At 38.8% G+C, this 17,136-nt stretch overlaps 2 protein-coding genes across 6 annotated transcripts in view; both read left to right on the top strand.

Annotated features, from left to right (window-relative positions):
* Positions 1–4,723, top strand: part of CCDC88A (coiled-coil and HOOK domain protein 88A) — a 152,486-nt gene extending 147,763 nt beyond the window's left edge. The window contains exons 33-35 of one of the 3 annotated variants that reach the window (XR_013337157.1): positions 2,052–2,156; positions 2,738–2,795; positions 4,548–4,723. The gene's annotated coding sequence lies outside the window, so the exon portion shown is untranslated. Of the gene's footprint in view, positions 1–2,051; positions 2,195–2,737; positions 2,796–4,547 lie in introns of all 3 variants that reach the window. The other 2 variants (XR_013337156.1, XR_013337158.1) reach the window with 2 other exon arrangements.
* Positions 4,724–6,663: 1,940 nt separating this feature from the next.
* Positions 6,664–17,136, top strand: part of MTIF2 (mitochondrial translational initiation factor 2) — a 30,284-nt gene continuing 19,811 nt past the window's right edge. Inside the window, exons 1-7 of one of the 3 annotated variants that reach the window (XM_077772367.1) lie at positions 6,664–6,752; positions 7,065–7,225; positions 9,003–9,228; positions 9,599–9,710; positions 15,021–15,192; positions 15,620–15,780; positions 16,922–17,098. In XM_077772367.1, the coding sequence (XP_077628493.1) occupies positions 9,010–9,228; positions 9,599–9,710; positions 15,021–15,192; positions 15,620–15,780; positions 16,922–17,098 (841 nt within the window). In that variant the 5' untranslated portion in view covers positions 6,664–6,752; positions 7,065–7,225; positions 9,003–9,009. Of the gene's footprint in view, positions 6,753–7,064; positions 7,226–9,002; positions 9,229–9,598; positions 9,711–13,886; positions 13,939–15,020; positions 15,193–15,619; positions 15,781–16,921; positions 17,099–17,136 lie in introns of those variants that run through there. The other 2 variants (XM_077772368.1, XM_077772369.1) reach the window with 2 other exon arrangements.

Below are 17,136 nucleotides of genomic sequence, written 5' to 3'. Positions count from 1 at the left end.
TAAAACACATGTAGTAGATGACAGCCGAATAAGCAGAGAAGTAACATGATTCCTTTTTGTTCACTTTCAACACTCATTTTAAGTTGAGTGGTCATAAGGAAGCTGTGCTCTGGACACGGAACTGCTTCCAGAGACTCCTGTGAGCCCCAGGCCTGCTGCAAACACCTGGTGACTAAGCCCAGGTGCCTCCTGACCCGAGGCAGCAATTAGTGTCATTCAGCTAGCTCCGTGCTAGCTGCTCTTCGAACCATTTCTAACTCTCTGACCTAGTGAACCTTAGATCACCAGATTAAGGAGTGGAGATGAAAAGAGCTTTATATTCAGTGTTATTACATGGTCTGCAGGCAGTTCTCACAGCAAGCCAACAAAACAGACTTGTCTACAAGAGTACCATAACAGAGATTAGTTTTTCCTACTTTGTATAGGGACTTGGGATATTTTAAGTCTAGAATTTCAGAATAATTAATTTGATTGGATACGGTTTAAGAATTACTTTGGGATTTCTGTCCTAGCCTTACTGGCTAAAAAGAGAAATTTCCTGTAATTTTAATACACTAAATTAACTTGCAGGTGGGATATGTTTGCAAAAATTTCAGTAACATTGAAATATAACATTGAGACCAGAAATCACATATTATTCCTCTACTCCTGCTGATTTGATTTACCTATTTATGGTAAATGCTGATTTGAGTAAATATTAATAAATACATTTTTGAAATGGACTGGATGTAATGTAAGGGCTTAATTGTGCTGTAGGATAGTAACCAATTTTGAATCTAAGTTAGCAATCTTGGGGTGCCTGGGTGGCTCAGTTGGTTAAGCATCCCATGGCTCAAATCATGATCTCACGATTCATGAGTTTGAGCTCTGTGTCTGGCTCTGTGCTGACAGCTCAGAGCCTGGAGCCTGCTTTGGATTCTGTGTGTGTCTCTCTCTCTGCCCCTTCCCTGTGCTCTCTTTTTCTTTCTATCTCAAAAATAAACAAACATTAAAAAAAAATTTTAAAGTAAATTAGCAATCTTCAAGCATTCATTCTTTCGGCCATTGTAAATATATGGCACTCCTCAATTCTCTTTGAATAAGGCTTGCCATCTTTCTGGTTTCCTCATTAATGAGTCAGATACATCCTTAGGCACATGATCTCTTTATAGTTATGTAATATTTTTAAACTCTTCAAAAATAATACCCGAAGGGCTTAACCTTCTTAATTTTATAATGAAGATACTGATCACCAGAAAGGTTAAATGTCTTACCCAAAGTCTTAATACTAGTTGGAGGAAGAGATGGGACAAGAATGTAGGAATAATAAATGTAAGTTGGGAAAAGGGCACTGAGCTGTCAGCACAGAGCCTGACATGGGGCTCAAACCCACAAACTGCAAGATCATGACCTGAGCTGAAGTTGGACATTCAACTGACTGAGCCACTAAGTATTTGTATAAATACTGTATTTGTAATTGAAATTTGCTAAGAGAGTGGAACTTAAATATTCCCACCAAAAAAGTAAATAAATAAAAGTAAATAAGTGAGGTGATGGATGTGTTAATTAACTCAATAGAGGGAGAATACTTTCACAATGTGTATGTAAATCAAATTATCTCATTTTACATTTTATATATCTTACAGTTTTGTCAATTATACGTCATTAAAGCTGGAAAGAGTGAAATCAAATACCTTATAGCAAAAAAAAATTTTTTTAAGAGATGTAATTGTGCATATAAAGAAACAGTGAAGTTGATAAGACTCAAGAGGAAACCCACAGAAAAGCTTTATATAATTTGGATGCTAGTGATAAAGAGAGAACTATCTCACTGTTGATGAAAATCCAATGCAGGTATCTTTAATGAGTACTGGCATAGCTCTTATTAAAGGTTACTGGAGACTAATATGTTTTCCACAAGAAATATACAAAATTGCTTCTCTTACTGTTTTCCATCAAGAGCTTTAGTAGCAGTGGTAATACTAATGGAAACACAAAGATTTACTACATATAATGGAGTACAGGTTGATATCAAATTAAACTAAAAAATGCTTATATTCATATGTTCAAAGGTAATATTTCAAGGCTGAATAAGACCCTAAAGATCTTCAATTCAAGTTCTTCGAAGATGGAAGTGGTTAAGAAACAGCATTGGAATCAAACAGACTTGAATTAAGGTCCCTCTGACCAATCACTAAGGATGTGACCTGGACAGGTTACTTAAGTTTCCCGGGGATAATGCACCACCTCTGGTCTGTTAAAGTTGACATGCAAAAATAAGACATTCAATCTTGCAGCACTGAATCAGATGATGACATTAAACATTACGAACAATGCCTCATCCTGGGGTGTCTGGGTGGCTCAGTCGGTTAAGTGTCTGACTTCAGCTCAGGTCATGGTCTCACAGTTAGTGGGTAAGAGCCTAGCATTGAGCCCTGCATCTGACAGTCCAGAGCCTGCTTGGGATTCTCTATTTCTCTGCCCCTCCCCAACTTGTGCATGCTCTCTCTCACTAAAAACAAACAACTCTAAAACAAATAAACAAACAAAGAAACCCAAAGGATATGAGATGAAGTGAAGTGAGAATAGGACCCCTTCTGCATCCCTCCCCTTTTCCAACAATTTAGTTCTAAAGCCNGTTCCTCTGGTGACTCTGCATGTATATAAATAGATTACAGAAAAGTTGCAAAGACGGGAGAGGGTTCCTAAATGTCCTTCATTCAGTTTCCCCTAATGTTAACATTTTACATCCAACCAGGGAGAAGAGGATATCCACTTCAAGCAGGGATTGGCCTGGGACTCCAAGCTGAAGAGAGGTAAAGAGAACATAAGCTCAGGGGAGGGGAGGGGAGCCAAATTGAAGATTGGTTTCATATAAGGAAATTGCTCAAATAATTAAATATGTTAAAGTTGATGAAAGTCAGTTTCTCACTGCCAAAAAAGGAAGTTACAAATGTGGAAAAGGAAAAAGACTAGAGTGAACCTGTGGTCTTAGATTGGAATTGGTGATAGAAGTCATGGCTTTCAATGCATATGAATGGAAATGTGTGCATATATGTGTGTATATTCTCTAGCTTTATCCACAGAGAAACCTTGAGAGCAGTGAAACCCAGGAACTCAGTAAGATAATGAACATATCTGACATCCAGAATTTAGATTGTAAATACCATTATCTACTGAAAGGAAACGGAACTTCCAGTATTAAGCATTATTCTAGAGAAAGAATTGAACTGGCACAAGACTATTTACTGTGGGACACCTGGTGGCTCAGTCAGTAGAGACTACAATCTTCATTTGGGGGCTGTTAAGTTCGAGTCCTATATTGGGTGGAGATATTACTTAAAATAAAATCTCAAAAAAAAAAAAGAGTATTTCTTGCAATTTTGTTTATAAGTTAAATATTAAAAACAACCCATATATGTAGCTATGTAAGTACGGCACTTATAGACAATGGGATCTTTCACAGTCATTTAAAAAGAATGATATGGGGCTCCTGGGTGGCTCAGTTGGTTAAGTGTCTGAGTCTTCATTTCAGCTCAGGTAATAGTCTCACAGTTGATGGGATCAAGCCCCGCATCAGGTTCTGTGCTGACAGCATGGTGCCTGCTTGGGATTTTCTCTTTCCCTCTCTCTCTCTGCTCCTGCTCCCAAAATACCCCCCACCCCCCCCCAAAAAAAAACCTTTAAGAAGAATGATATGAACCTATGTTCATCAGCATGGAAGGTTTCCCTTATATACTGTTGTAAAGATAAAAAGCAGCTTTTATAGTACGAATCTTATTTATATAAAATTGTACATGTACTTATACATAGAGATAAATGGAATGATGTTCAACAAAATAATAAAAGTGGTTACCTCTGGATAGGTGAGACTTAAGATTTGATTCACTTTCTTTTAAAAAAATTAAAAAGCCCACCTAGGGGGCTCCTGGGTGGCTCAGTCAGTTGAGTGTCCAACTCTGGATTTAGGCTCAGGTCATGATCCCAGGGTTGCGGGACTGAGCCACATTGTGATTCTCTCTCTCTCTTCCCCTCTCCTCTGCTTGCACACAGGCTTGCTCTCCCTCTCTCTCTCAAAAACATAAATGAGATATTTACAAAATACTTTAAAATTTGGGGTAAATTAAGATTACAGAAAAGTTGCAAAGATAGTAGAGAATTCCCAAATGTCCTTCACCCAGTTTTCTCTAATGTTTACATGTTATACAAACTATGATACATTTGTGAACATTAAGAAGGTAACACTGGGGGGGCGCCTGGGTGGCTTAGTCGGTTGAGCGTCCGACTTTCGCTTGGGTCATGATCTCGCGGTTCGTGGGTTCGAGCCCCGCGTCGGGCTCTGTGCTGACTGCCAGCTCAGAGCCTGGAGCCTGTTTCAGTCTGTGACTCCCTCTCTCTCTGACCCTCCCCTGCTCACGCTTTCTCCCTGTCTCTCTCCTAGAAATAAATAAAACATTAAAAAAAAATTTAAAAAAGAAGGTAACACTGGGATATTACAATTAACTAAACTACAGACTTTATTGAGATTTCACTATTCTTTTTTCCACTAATGTGCTTCTCTGTTCCAGGATTGTGTCCAGGATTCCACATCGCATTTGGTCATCATCATGTCTTCTTGGTCTCTTCCAGTCTGTGATAGCCTTTTCTTGCTTTTCATGACCTTGATAGTTTTAAGAGTTCTGCTCACTGTTTCAGATTCTGTGCCTCCCTCTCTCTCTGACCCTCCCCTGCTCACACTGTCTTTCTCTCTGAAATAAATAAAATGTTAAAAAAAAAAAAAGAGTTCTGCTCAGATATTTTGTATATTACTCTTCAATTTGGGTTTGTCTGATGTTTCCCCCATGATTAGAGAGTTGTGGGTTTTTGGAAGGATACTACAGAGATGAATGTCCCCATCACATCATTTCAGGGGACATGTGGTATCAATATGACATCATTGCTGATGTTTATCTTGATCAGTTCGTTAAGGTGATGTCTGCCAGTTACTGTTTTTCCCTTTCCACATTCTATTCTTTGGAAGCAAATCACTACCTTTAGCCCTCACTCAGGCGGAGAGGAATTAAGCTTAACCTCCAAGTGACAATTATATACATGTATTATATAGACTTCTTCTGTAGACAGGATTTGTCCCTTCTCCCCTATTTATTCATTCAGTCATTTATTTATATCTGCATGAATATATGTATACTTATTTGGTACTTTGGGTTATACTCTAATACTATTTTGTTGCTCAAATGTTTCCAGTTTTGCACATTGCGAGGTCTTTCAGGTTAGTTCCTCTGCACTTTTACCTGCCCTCATCCTTTTGTTTGCTTTTAGCCACTTTCTTTCCATATTTGGAAACTCATTGTGTGAGTTTTCTACCTTAGTGTTATCTTCATGATTAAAAAAATATCGATTATTTTCACTTAAAATTGGGGAAAAAAGATATGACCCCTACTTTGGTATTCTACCAACGAATTTCTGCTAGCTTTTCAAGTGCTTGGTAAGGCAAATAAGAGAGCAAAGTACAATTCCTTGCAGAAATTGCACTGCAGTGGGTGTTTGTAAATATATGTAAAATGATAGAAAATGGAATGGACTTTAATAGTTTTCAAGTGTTTGGGTGTCAGTTTCATTTCAAGAAATTTCCAGGACAGAGGTTTCCACTTAATCATTCAGCCACTAGTTGCACACCTGTGGCAGACACTGGAAAGACAAAAATAAAAAAGGGGAGAAAGGGCATGAGTTAGGAGGCCAGACTTCGGGAGGGATATAACAGTAAGTATGCTTTTGAGTCAGAAACTCTTCTGTACCGTATCATTAGCCTAGGGTAGTGTTAGACTTTGAGGACAGAGATAAAACAATACTTATACACTTGAGAAGTGGTGGAGGTTGTGGTCAAGGGGACAGGCCAGAAGACATAATGTCCAATCAAGGTGTGGAAATGCTCTGGGAGGAGGCTGTAATATTTGCAACAGCAAACACTTATTATGAACCAGGTGCTCTTCTAAACTTTACTGCTATTCTAGCTGCTGTCATTATCGTAGTGCAGAACCGAGGCACAGAGTTTACATAACGTCCCCAAAGCCTACCCAACTGGGAAGGAGCTGAGACTGGACCCAACTCTGGCTACCCATAAACGAGGCGACATTTGAAAGAGAAAGTGCCTAACTCAAAATACTACCTGGTTCTAGCACCGCATTCCCTCGCATTTTCCCCTTTTTGTTTAAAAGCATATTGTTTCAACTTAACTGAGGAACAAGGGGGAGAAGAAGGGGGGAAATGGTGGGGGAAAGGGAGAGAAGCAAACCATGAGAGACTCTTGAATGCTGACAAAAACTGAGGACTGATGGATGTGGAGGGGGGGGGAGGACACGGGGGAGGGCACTTGCGGGGATGAGCACTGGGTGTTATGCGGAAACTAATTTGACAATAAACTGTTTGTAAAAAAAAAAAAAAAAGCATATGGTTTCTACCACATTTCAGCACCAAGCGTACAAGCGACCAACGACGCGCGGCAGATGCGGGAGACTGCCACAGACTGAAGTAGCGCCTAGTCCCCGCCCCGTCCCCGGGCGCTCAGCGGGGCACCTCGGACAACCCCAGTCGTGGATGCGGTAGACGCTCTTTCGGATTCTGACTTCCGAATTCCGGGAAGGACCTCTTCCGGCGGCACCGGAAGTTCGACGGGGACAGTTTCGGGGACGGACCGTCGGACTGCAGTCCGGATCCGCAAGGTGATCGCCGCCTTACTCAGAATCCGGACACCCCCGACCTAATGTAGCAGCGAAGTGAGTGGGCTTCCTTGGCCGGGTCGTCCCCGGGGGCGTGTATTATTTGCCCTGAAGTGTCCGCGGCACCGATCGTAAACACAGAGCAATCGGAAGCCTTTCCGCGTTGCATTTAGCCTTTCCGCGTTGCATTTAATCCGTGGTGACCCCGCCTGAGGTTTAGCGAAAGCGTTGTTCGTCCAGAAGCGGCCGGCTGCCTCCCCCTCCTCGCGCGTTCTGCTTGCCCTGGGCCCAAGGTTTTCCAGGCCCGGTTCCAGGCGAAGCCACCCCAGAGCCGTCATTCTTCTACAATGACTTCTTTTTACCTTTCAGATAAGTTCCAAGGCCGACGGCTATTACATTCAGACGTTTCCACCAACGCACCAACATCTCTTTTCAGATTCCATGACAAGGATATCCTAGCTGCGAAAGAACACCGAATTGGAAGTCAGACTGACAGCCTGGGTTCTAGGCCTGACTGTCATTAACTGGTGGTATGACATTTGAGAAATCTTTTTGACCTCTCTGGACTCCCCATTTTTCCTTTTCTATAAAATGAGGAGCGTGGAATAAGTAGTAAGTAGGGTACCTTTCAGTTTTCACACCTGGATTATTGCCACCAGTGTGTTTTCTAATTCCTGCCTCAGTTAGCTCTCTGTTTTTTGGTTAATCTCCATGTAGGGCCTTTCTTTCCATTCCATCAATCTATGCCCTTGTCACGTCTGGGTTTAGATTCATTTTGAAAATGTTTCCTAAAGGAATCCCTTTACTTCTTAAATAAAAAAAAAATTTTTTTAAATGTTTATTTCTGAGAGAGAGAGAGAGAGAGAGACAGCATGAGCAGGGGAGGGTCAGAGAGAGAGGGAGACACGGAATCTGAAACATGCTCCAGGCTCCGAGCTAGCTGTCAGTACAGAGCCCGATGCAGGGTTCAAACCCATGAACCGCGAGGTCATGACCTGAGCCAAAGTCGGACGCTTAACCGACTGAGCCACCCGGGTACCCCTAAAATTTTTAAATGTGCCATTCTTTTTTTTTTTAATTTTTTTTTATAGTTTATTTTTGAGACAGAGAGAGACGGAGCATGAGGGGCAGAGAGAGAGGAAGACACAGAATCTGAAACAGGCTCCAGGCTCTGAGTTGTCAGCACAGAACCTGATGCAGGGCTAGAACCCATGATCCATGAGATCTGACCTGAGCCGAAGTCGGACGCCCAACCAACTGAGCCACCCAGGCGCCCCTAAGTGTGCCATTCTTGAGGTGTTTAATGTGCCTGAGAAACATTATATTGGAAGAGTAAACTCTGAAGGAAGGGACGCTGGTTTATTAAACTTTGAATCAACATCCTCATATACAATGTCTGAAAGATGGTACTCGGGAAATGTTTGCTTAGGAGAAAATGTACACGACACATTATTTTAGTTGCTTCTTTCCTCAAAAATTGTAAAGCAACGCTGTAGAAATGCAGCCCTGAGAGCGGAAAGAATAGAAAATTCAAATAGAAAAGTAATTAAACTACCGACTTCTGAATTACACTAATTGAGTTCTGTTGCAGTTTTTTCTCAAGTCTTCTTTCATTCCAAGAATAATATTCAAAAAGCATTATTCAATAGATATTTAAGAAGTGTCTTCTACCCACTCTAAAGCATCTTTTTTTGGGGGGGGATGATAGGAAGAGGGAAAAATGGTGAGGGTTGAAAGAAGACAGTTTGAGGTAGAGAGACGACATGCGAAGGTTCAAAATTAGATGACAAGCCATTGAAGATTACTGGTGGCGGAGTGTCAGAATAACAGAAGCTTGGAGATAGGAGTGAGGGGTTATAAGGGTGTAAACAATGAAGTAAGAGGTTAGCAGAGGGCAGATAACGAGTCCTTACATAGCATGTATTGAAGTTGCACATGAAGTGGATAATGGTCTGCTACTGGACGATGTTCAGCAAAGAGCTGATGAGTTCAAATTTGCATTTTAGAAAAATCAGTCTTGTTGTGATTTTGTTAGTTGATGTTTCAAGAATGAGAAAAAAATCCCTTTATAAGTTGTATTTCAGTTTTATCAGAGTAGAGACATTAACAATAATGGTGGTTAACGTCTAGAGAGAGTAGTTACTGTGGAATTCCACCTGATTAGACTGTGGATTCTTTCAGAGCAGAAGCCCCGCTTTACTCATTGTTGGAAGTCTAATGCAGTGTTTTCATGTAGTAGATTTCCAATTAATACTTGCTAACTTGACTTTAATATTAACCCAAATATTATTTTAAAACTTTTTCCAGGGGAAACATGAACCAGAAGATACTGAAATTGGAGAACTTGATACGATTTCACACTGTCCTTAGGCAGCTGCACAGCCTGGGTCAAAGAAGAATGTTAGCACAGTGGAGTCCTGTGTTTTCATCTGCCTACCCAGTGTGGACAGCTCAGCTCTGCATCCGGCCCTGGCAAACAGACCCACTCGTTGGGGTGGCTTTATCTCAATATAGGCTTCTAGTAACAAAGAAGGTAGTTACAGATTTCCATTAGTTACTGTATTATTTGATCTGAAGTAAAAGTTCCTATAGCCTTGAGTAGAAATTTATTTTGACTTTTTTGTCTTTATTCCTTAATGCTACACTTGAGGCAGTAAGGCTTTGAGAGGAAAGGAAGTTTTAGTTTCTTGTTCAGTAGTGTGGATGAATTTGATTACTTGGAAATTAGTATATTATAGTGAATTAAAGATGCAGGATTTTAAATTTTAGTCTAAGATTTAACTACTTATGGGAGTGTTAGTTGGTAGAAATAGAAACTGTTATTGTGGTAGATATTCCAGAATAAATCTACATTGTCACTTAAAGTTTTTTCCTCCTTCTGTTACATTTTGGATTTTTAATAGGGGGAAAAAGCACAGAGATCTCCGTTATCTTCATCAAAATCCAAAAAGGAAGTGGAGGTATGGATTGGAATGACTGTTGAGGAACTGGCCAGAGCAATGGAAAAAGACATAGGTGGGTTCTTTATAAGGAAAAATATGGGCACATGGGATACCTGGTATCTTATTTTCATTGAGACAAAGGCATTCAAAGATGAAAATTAGACTGATGGTTTAAAAAGATATAAAATCATTCTACTAGTTTGCACTTTAGGTCACAAACTCTAATTAGTTTCTTCTGTTTTTGCCAAAAATAGATCTCTAAGATTTTGCTTTTAATAAAAGTAGAAAAGATTTTATCTGAACTAAGCCTTCTTTTTTAGAAATTCTGTAGGCTTTTCAGTTTCTTTCCTTATTTTAAGAAGAGAGTGCATGAACGAGGGAGGTATAGAAAGAGAGAGGGGAGAGAGAATCCCAAGCAGACACCATGCTGTCAGCACTGCGCGGGGCTCAATCTCACGGACTTTCAGTTCATGACCTGAGCCCAGCTCAAGAGTTGGTCACTTACCCGACTGAGCACTCAGGTGTCTCAAACTATTTAGATGAGTTAATTAAAAAAAATTTTTTTAATTTTTTTTTTGAGACCGAGAGAAAGCACGAGCTGGGGAGGGGAGGAGAGAGAGGGAGACAGGAACTGAAGGAGGCTGCACTGACAGCACAGAGCCTGACAGCAGAGCTTGAACTCACAAGCCGAGAGATCATGACCCGAGCTGAAGTCAGAAGTTTAGCCAACTGAGCCATCCATCCGCCCTCAGTTTTTTTTTTTTTTTTTTTTTTCCTGAGAGAAAGAGAGTACACACGCCTACGAGTCAGGGAAGGGCAGAGACAGAGGTGGGGGAGAGAGAGAATCTTAAGGAGGCTCATGCTTACCACAGAACAAGTCCAAAGAATATTTTTGGACTGAAGTACTCTATACTTACTATCCTTTTGTTGTCTATAATTTTCTGATTTTCTTTTTCTTTTTTTTTAATTGTTTATTTTTGAGAGAGAGAGAGAGACAGAGCCGGAGTGGGGGAGGGCCAGAGAGAGTGGGAGACACAGAATCTGAAGCTGAGCTCTCAGCACAGAGCCCGAAGCAAGGCTCAAACCCATGAGTTGTGAGATCATGACCTGAGATCATGACCTGAGCCGAAGTCAGTCACTTAACCAACTGAGCCACCAAGCACCCCTGATTTTCTCTTTTCACTCATTGTGAAAATGTCTGTAGTGCCAGCAGAAAAATATTTGTAGTAGTAAATTTTTTTTAAAGTTTGTTTATTTTGAGAGAGAGAAGAAGAGAGAGAATTCCAAGCAGGCCCTGCACTGGCAGTGCACAAAGTTGTGAACTGGGAAATCAGGACCTGAGCCAAAAGAAGAGCTGGGCGCTTAACTGACTGAACACCCAGGTGCCCCTGTAGTAATAACTTCTGATGATACTGTTTTTGTTTGTAAATGTGTAGCATCATTGTCATTGTTTTTATTCCTTCATTGCACTCTTGCATTTATTATCAACTTAAGATTATTGGAACACAATTTGAGTTTTCATTATAAACTGACAATAAAATTCAGTAAATAAGAAATAGCCTATTATTGTAGTGAAAAAAATGACAAGTGAAGCAGACTCTTGGCAAAAAGAAAAACAATTAATAATAATAATAACTCATTATTGAGCTATTACCATGTACCAGTACTTTATATATATTAACTCATATAATTCTCATAATGCACAAGAGGTAGTTTTAATTATTATCCCCATTTGTAGGTTGAGAAACTGAGGCATGGAGAGGATGAATAATTGCCACAGTTAGTATGTGGTAGAGTAGAGTTTGAACTCAGGGAGTATGGCTACAGAGATCATGCTCTTATTCACAGACCAAATTATCTCAGGAACTGTTGTTTTGTAAATTAGAGCAGAGCTGAACTTTAATCCGTTTCCAGCTTAAAAGTGCTGCCAGTCTTTGTACATGTGCATCCTCACAAAGAATAGAAAATTTGCCCAGCCTTGCATTTTTATAACTTTGCAGTTCTGTTATATAGTCATTTTATTAGAAAACTTTAAGAGATAAATAGATGTGGCTGTATCATTAACATTTTTTCCAAGGAAAACTATATTGGTACGATTTTATAGGTAATGTTGATAATCTACTTGATTTTTAAAACTTTTTTTGTTGGCAGTTTTCATACATATATGAAAGCCGAGAGAATGGAGTATAAGCATAATGTATGCAGAAGCAGTGACGATTACTAATATATCATTTAATCTGTAAATATTTCTGTATTTATCACTAAAAGATGAGGATTCTATTTTTTAAACATTCCCCTGCCCACACTCCCATCACTATAATAATTCCTCTCTATTACCAAATAAATGGTATAATTGAAATACACATTTAATCCTACAAATCATTGTTCTAGACCCAAAGCTGATATGCCATGATTTAAATAAAAGTTCTCTGTTTGAAGCTTACTTAATATTATATTCACTTCTCATTTGAATTAAAGACGGTGAATATTTTAAACTATTAAATTAGCAATGTGAGTAGATTTTTTTTTCCCCCCCTTGCATCAATTAAAATAACTTAGAATGTAATATCTGTGGTTGAAATGCTTTGGGTGCTTTTCTATTTGTAAATATTTAATCTTAGATAAAGATAAAATAATATGTTAATACTAAATGCATTTAATATAGAGGGAAAGAGATTATTTTTGTATAAGCTACCTTTCAAAAGTTTAGGATATCAGAGGCACCTGGGTGGTTTGGTTGGTTAAGTGTCTGACTTTTGATTTTGCCTCAAGTCATGAGTGTTCTGAGATTGATCCCTGCCTAGGGCTTTGTGCTGACAGTGCAGAGCCTTCTTGGAATTCTCCCTCTCCCTCTCCATTACTCTCCCCTGCTCGTGTGCATGCACACTTACTCACTCGCACTCTCAAAATAAAGAAATAAAAAACATTAAAAAAAAAAGTTTAGGATATCATTTGGAAAATTGTAGTTACTGGTTTATTAGGGATTTTAGCATTATTAGAAACAGAATTGTACTCATTATAATTTATATGTTTAGGGTTTTATTGTTCTCTGAGAGCATATCCACATAGAAAATTTGCATTGTATGATTTTTTTAAAGTTTTATTTATTTCAGTAATCTCTACACCCCATGTGGGGCTTGAACTCATGACCCTGAGATCAGGAGTTGTATACTCTTCTGACTGAGCCAGCCAGGCGCCCCTGTACCATTCTTTTAAAATCTATTTTCTTGGGAAAGGATGTTGTGGGGATTATATATAGGAAAGGGTTTCTTGGCATTATTACAGAGTAGGATCGGTCATATGTGGAGCTGGCTTGCACCAACTTTTGAGGCAGTTGCTAATTTATAAGGAAGTATGTGCGCTTCCATTAAAAAAAATTAGATCATAAAGATAATAAATACTCATTAAACCCCTTCACTCTTGGGGCACCTGGATGGCTCAGTTGGTTGAGCATCTGACTCTTGATTGTGGCTCAGGTTTGTGAGATTGAGCCCCATGTTTATGAGATTGAGCAACGTAGGGCTCTGTGCTGACAGCTTAGAGCCTGCGTGGGATTCTCTCCCTCTCTCTCTCTCTCTCTCTCTTTCTCTTTCTCTCTGTTCCTCCCCTCCTCACAAAATATATAAATAAACTTGAAAAAGAATAACTTCTCTTTTCTTATTTTACTGGATTTTGCTGTCTTCTGTTTTTGAGGTGATTTGTGCTGATGTACCTATATGGTGGAAATTCTGTATAATGGTATGCTACTGCACATCTTTTTACATCTCTGTGTTCAGTGACTTCATATTGATAGCTGAAATCAACCATCATGGGAGTATTTGCCCTGTGGAAATTAGGAAATGCTATAATAATCAGGGATTTTTTTTTTTAAGAGAGTCTTCTGAGTAAACATTTACCTGCACACTACTGAATACTACTGAATAGGATATTCTTTTAGTATAATGTTTTTATTTCATATATGTCTCTCAAAATATATATTTAAAATTTTTTAATGTATATTTATTTTTGAGAAAGAGAAACAGACAGACAGGCATGAGTGGGGAATGGGCAGAGAGAGAGGGAGATGCAGAATCTGCAGCCCAATGTGGGGCTCGCACTCAAGAGGTGTGAGATCATGACCTGAAGTCAGATGCTTACCTGACTGAGCCACCCAGGTGCCCCTCAAAATATATATTTAAAGGGTGATTGAAAGTCTAGAAACATAAAACTATTTATTTTGTTAACAGATACATTCATTTATTTTCCACAGGGAAATATGACTGAAATGGAAACAAAGTACACTGTATAACGTAGAATACCAAGTAAATCTTTTTCTTATATTTCAAGACCTTTGGAGACCCTCAATAAATAAATAAATAAATAATTGTGTGTGTGTGTGTGTGTGTGTGTGTGTGTGTATACATAACAGTTGATCCTCGTTATTTGGGGATTTTGTATTGGTGGATTCTCTAAAATGTATTTATAGCCCCCAAATCAGTGTTCACAATGCTTTTGCAGTCATTCCTGGACATGTGTAGAGCAGTGAAAAATCTCAGTTGCCCAATCACACATTCCTAGCTGCGGTTCAACAAGGCAACATTGTGCCTTCTTGCTTTAGGTCTCATGCTGTAAACAGGTGTCGTTTTGTGGCTTATTTCATGCCACATTTTTACATTTTTACGCTTTTCGTTGATTTGCCTGATTAAAATGGCTCCTAAGCATAGTGATGAAGTGCTGTTTAGTGTTACTAACTGCAAGAAGGCTGTAGTGTGTTTCACAGGGAAAATACATGTGTTAGATAAGCTTTGTTCATGCACTGTTTTCAGTGCTTTTGGCTGTGCATTCAGTGTTAATGAGTCAACAGTACATATTAAGTAAGGTTTCTTAAAACAAACACATAAAAGAAGGTATGTATTGATCGGCTAATGAAGATGTGACCAGGGTCTGAAGGAAACTACTAAGCCTATATTTTCCCTTGGAGTGATGGTTTAGTAATTACTAATTCAGTATTCATGGCGAGTTTATAGAACAGAACCGCTGCAAATAATGAGAATCAACTATATATACATACACATTTGTTTAGGCATGACATATGTTACTACAAGTTTTCAAAGAACTGCTCAATATTAAATGTGTACAACATGCCTTGTAATATTTTATTGGTGGCTCAGATCGTTCATAAGGTATATAAATACTGAAATATTTATGAATATGCAGAAATGTTAATATAAGTGAATCATATCTTAAAGATTATTTTCAGCTTGTTTGTGGTTAACATTAGAGGAACAGCTTACATAGTTATTCCTCTCATTGAGTGTACTGTTTATGTTGAGCTTTATTAATAGAGGTCACTTTTGTGAACGTGTAATTTATGATCCTAAAAGATGTTTTGTGTCCCACCCAGATTGTGTGTATGAAGCTTTAATGAACACTGCTATTGACATAGATTCACTAGAAGCACACTCACATTTAGATGATGTCTGGATCAAAAAAGTGATAAAGAAGACGGGGATGAAATTAAAATGGAGCCAATTAAAACAGGACAAAGTCAGAGAAAATAAAGATGCTGTAAGAAGGTAAAACTTAAATGTATACTGGAGAAAGGAGACCACTGGGTTTATTTACACTTTATATTGGAAAGATTTGCCTTAAAAAATTTTTTTTTGCAATTAAAATGATGTGGGAGTATTGATTATACTTCAAAGTGTCATAGTGTTTAAGTATATTTGGGTTATAAGACTCTTAAGGGTTATTTTTTTTAGTTTGCTGAGTGTATATATTGATTCTGAATTAAAAATTTTTATTCCCTTTTTGTTGTTTTGAAGATGCCAACTGTACATGGGCAGTCATTATATGTTTTGTCATAGGTTATTGTATGTGTGGAACGGGAAGATAATTATAGCTAATCAAAGCTGAATGTTGGGTTTTATTGTTAGAGGTAGTTGACAGAGATGACTGCAAACCAGTTCATAAGAAATGAAACTCCTTTGCTGTTAATTGTAGGCCTCAGGCAGATCCAGCTTTATTAACCCCAAGGTCCCCAGTTGTTACTGTAATGGGCCATGTTGATCATGGGAAAACGACGTTACTTGACAAACTGCGAAAAACTCAAGTGGCAGCAATGGAAGCTGGAGGCATCACTCAGCACATTGGTGCCTTTCTTGGTATGACACAAATTACCTTACAGTGTGCTTGGGAATCCCACATACTGCTTTCTTAAACCAAGTGTCCTAGCATGAGATATGCAAATTCAAAGTAAAAGGGAAGTGTAAAGGGTATTGGTCTGATGAAATATAGAGCCAGGTGGTTAATAAAGCTTATTTTGTACCATTCTATAAGAAGAAAATTATATTACTTTTTTAATTCTGGCTCATTCTTAGTTTGGTTTAATGAGCTTCAAAGTCTTCAATGCCTGGTTACACTAATGTTGCTAATAATAATTAAGTAACAGCTGCCATTACTGAGCACCTAGCATGTGCCCAGCACTGTGGTGTGTGGTGTGGTGAGCACCTTATTTATATGCTTTATCTTCACAACAACATCACGAGGTAGGTATTAATACCCCTATTTACAGATAAGGAGGCTGAGGCTTGGATGGGTTATTTGTTCAAGACCTACAGCTAATAAGTGGCAAAGCCAGGATTTACACCCAAGGCTGGGTTTGGGCTCAAATCCTGAGTTACTAACCATGTACTAAATTGCCTTTTGCTTAAGGCAAGTTGTACGGCTGATGTTTGCTAAGGAAGGAGAGACTGCCTGTATAACTATCAGTCTGTTCTCTCTCCAGAAGAGGTACCAGTTGGTACATTTATGAAAATATATTCTAAGAATATAAAGAGTTCTACTTTGAAATTATAACATGAAAAGAAACACTAAAGTCTTCACTGCTTTGTTATCATTTTTCAGTGTGAAATGATGATTTGTATTGTTCACAATTACGATTAATGGGAGGAATAAATTATTTTAAAGAATTATTGATTCTATTTGATAATTTCACATATACTCCTTTGTATTAAGAAAGTGCATATTTGAGGGGCGCCTGGGTGGATTAGTCGATTAAGCGTCCGACTTTCGCTTAAGTCATGATCTCGTGGTTTGTGGGTTCGAGCCCTGCATCGGGCTCTGTGCTGACAGCCAGCTCAGAGCCTGGAACCTTTTTCAGAGTCTGTGTCTCCCTCTCTCTCTGACCCTCCCCTGCTCACACTGTCTCTCTCTCTCTCTCTCTCCTAGAAATAAATAAAAAAATATTTAAAAAAAAAAGTGCATATTTGAGTCCTTAGTGTTTTTGAATTTCTGTTTCCACAGTATCTATGCCTTCTGGGGAAAAGATAACCTTTCTTGATACTCCAGGACATGCTGCTTTCTCAGCAATGAGAGCCAGAGGTGCTCAGGTCACTGACATTGTCATATTGGTTGTAGCTGCAGATGACGGAGTGATGAAACAAACTGTAGAATCTATTAAGCATGCCAAAGATGCTCAAGGTACTGTGTGACTGGTTATGTGTATCAGGAAAGCAGTT

This window comes from Crocuta crocuta, unplaced genomic scaffold (genome assembly GCF_008692635.1).
Source record: "Crocuta crocuta isolate KB4526 unplaced genomic scaffold, BGI_CrCroc_1.0 scaffold830, whole genome shotgun sequence".
Classification (NCBI taxonomy): Eukaryota; Metazoa; Chordata; class Mammalia; order Carnivora; family Hyaenidae; genus Crocuta; species Crocuta crocuta.
This window is presented reverse-complemented; position numbering and strand designations above follow the sequence as displayed.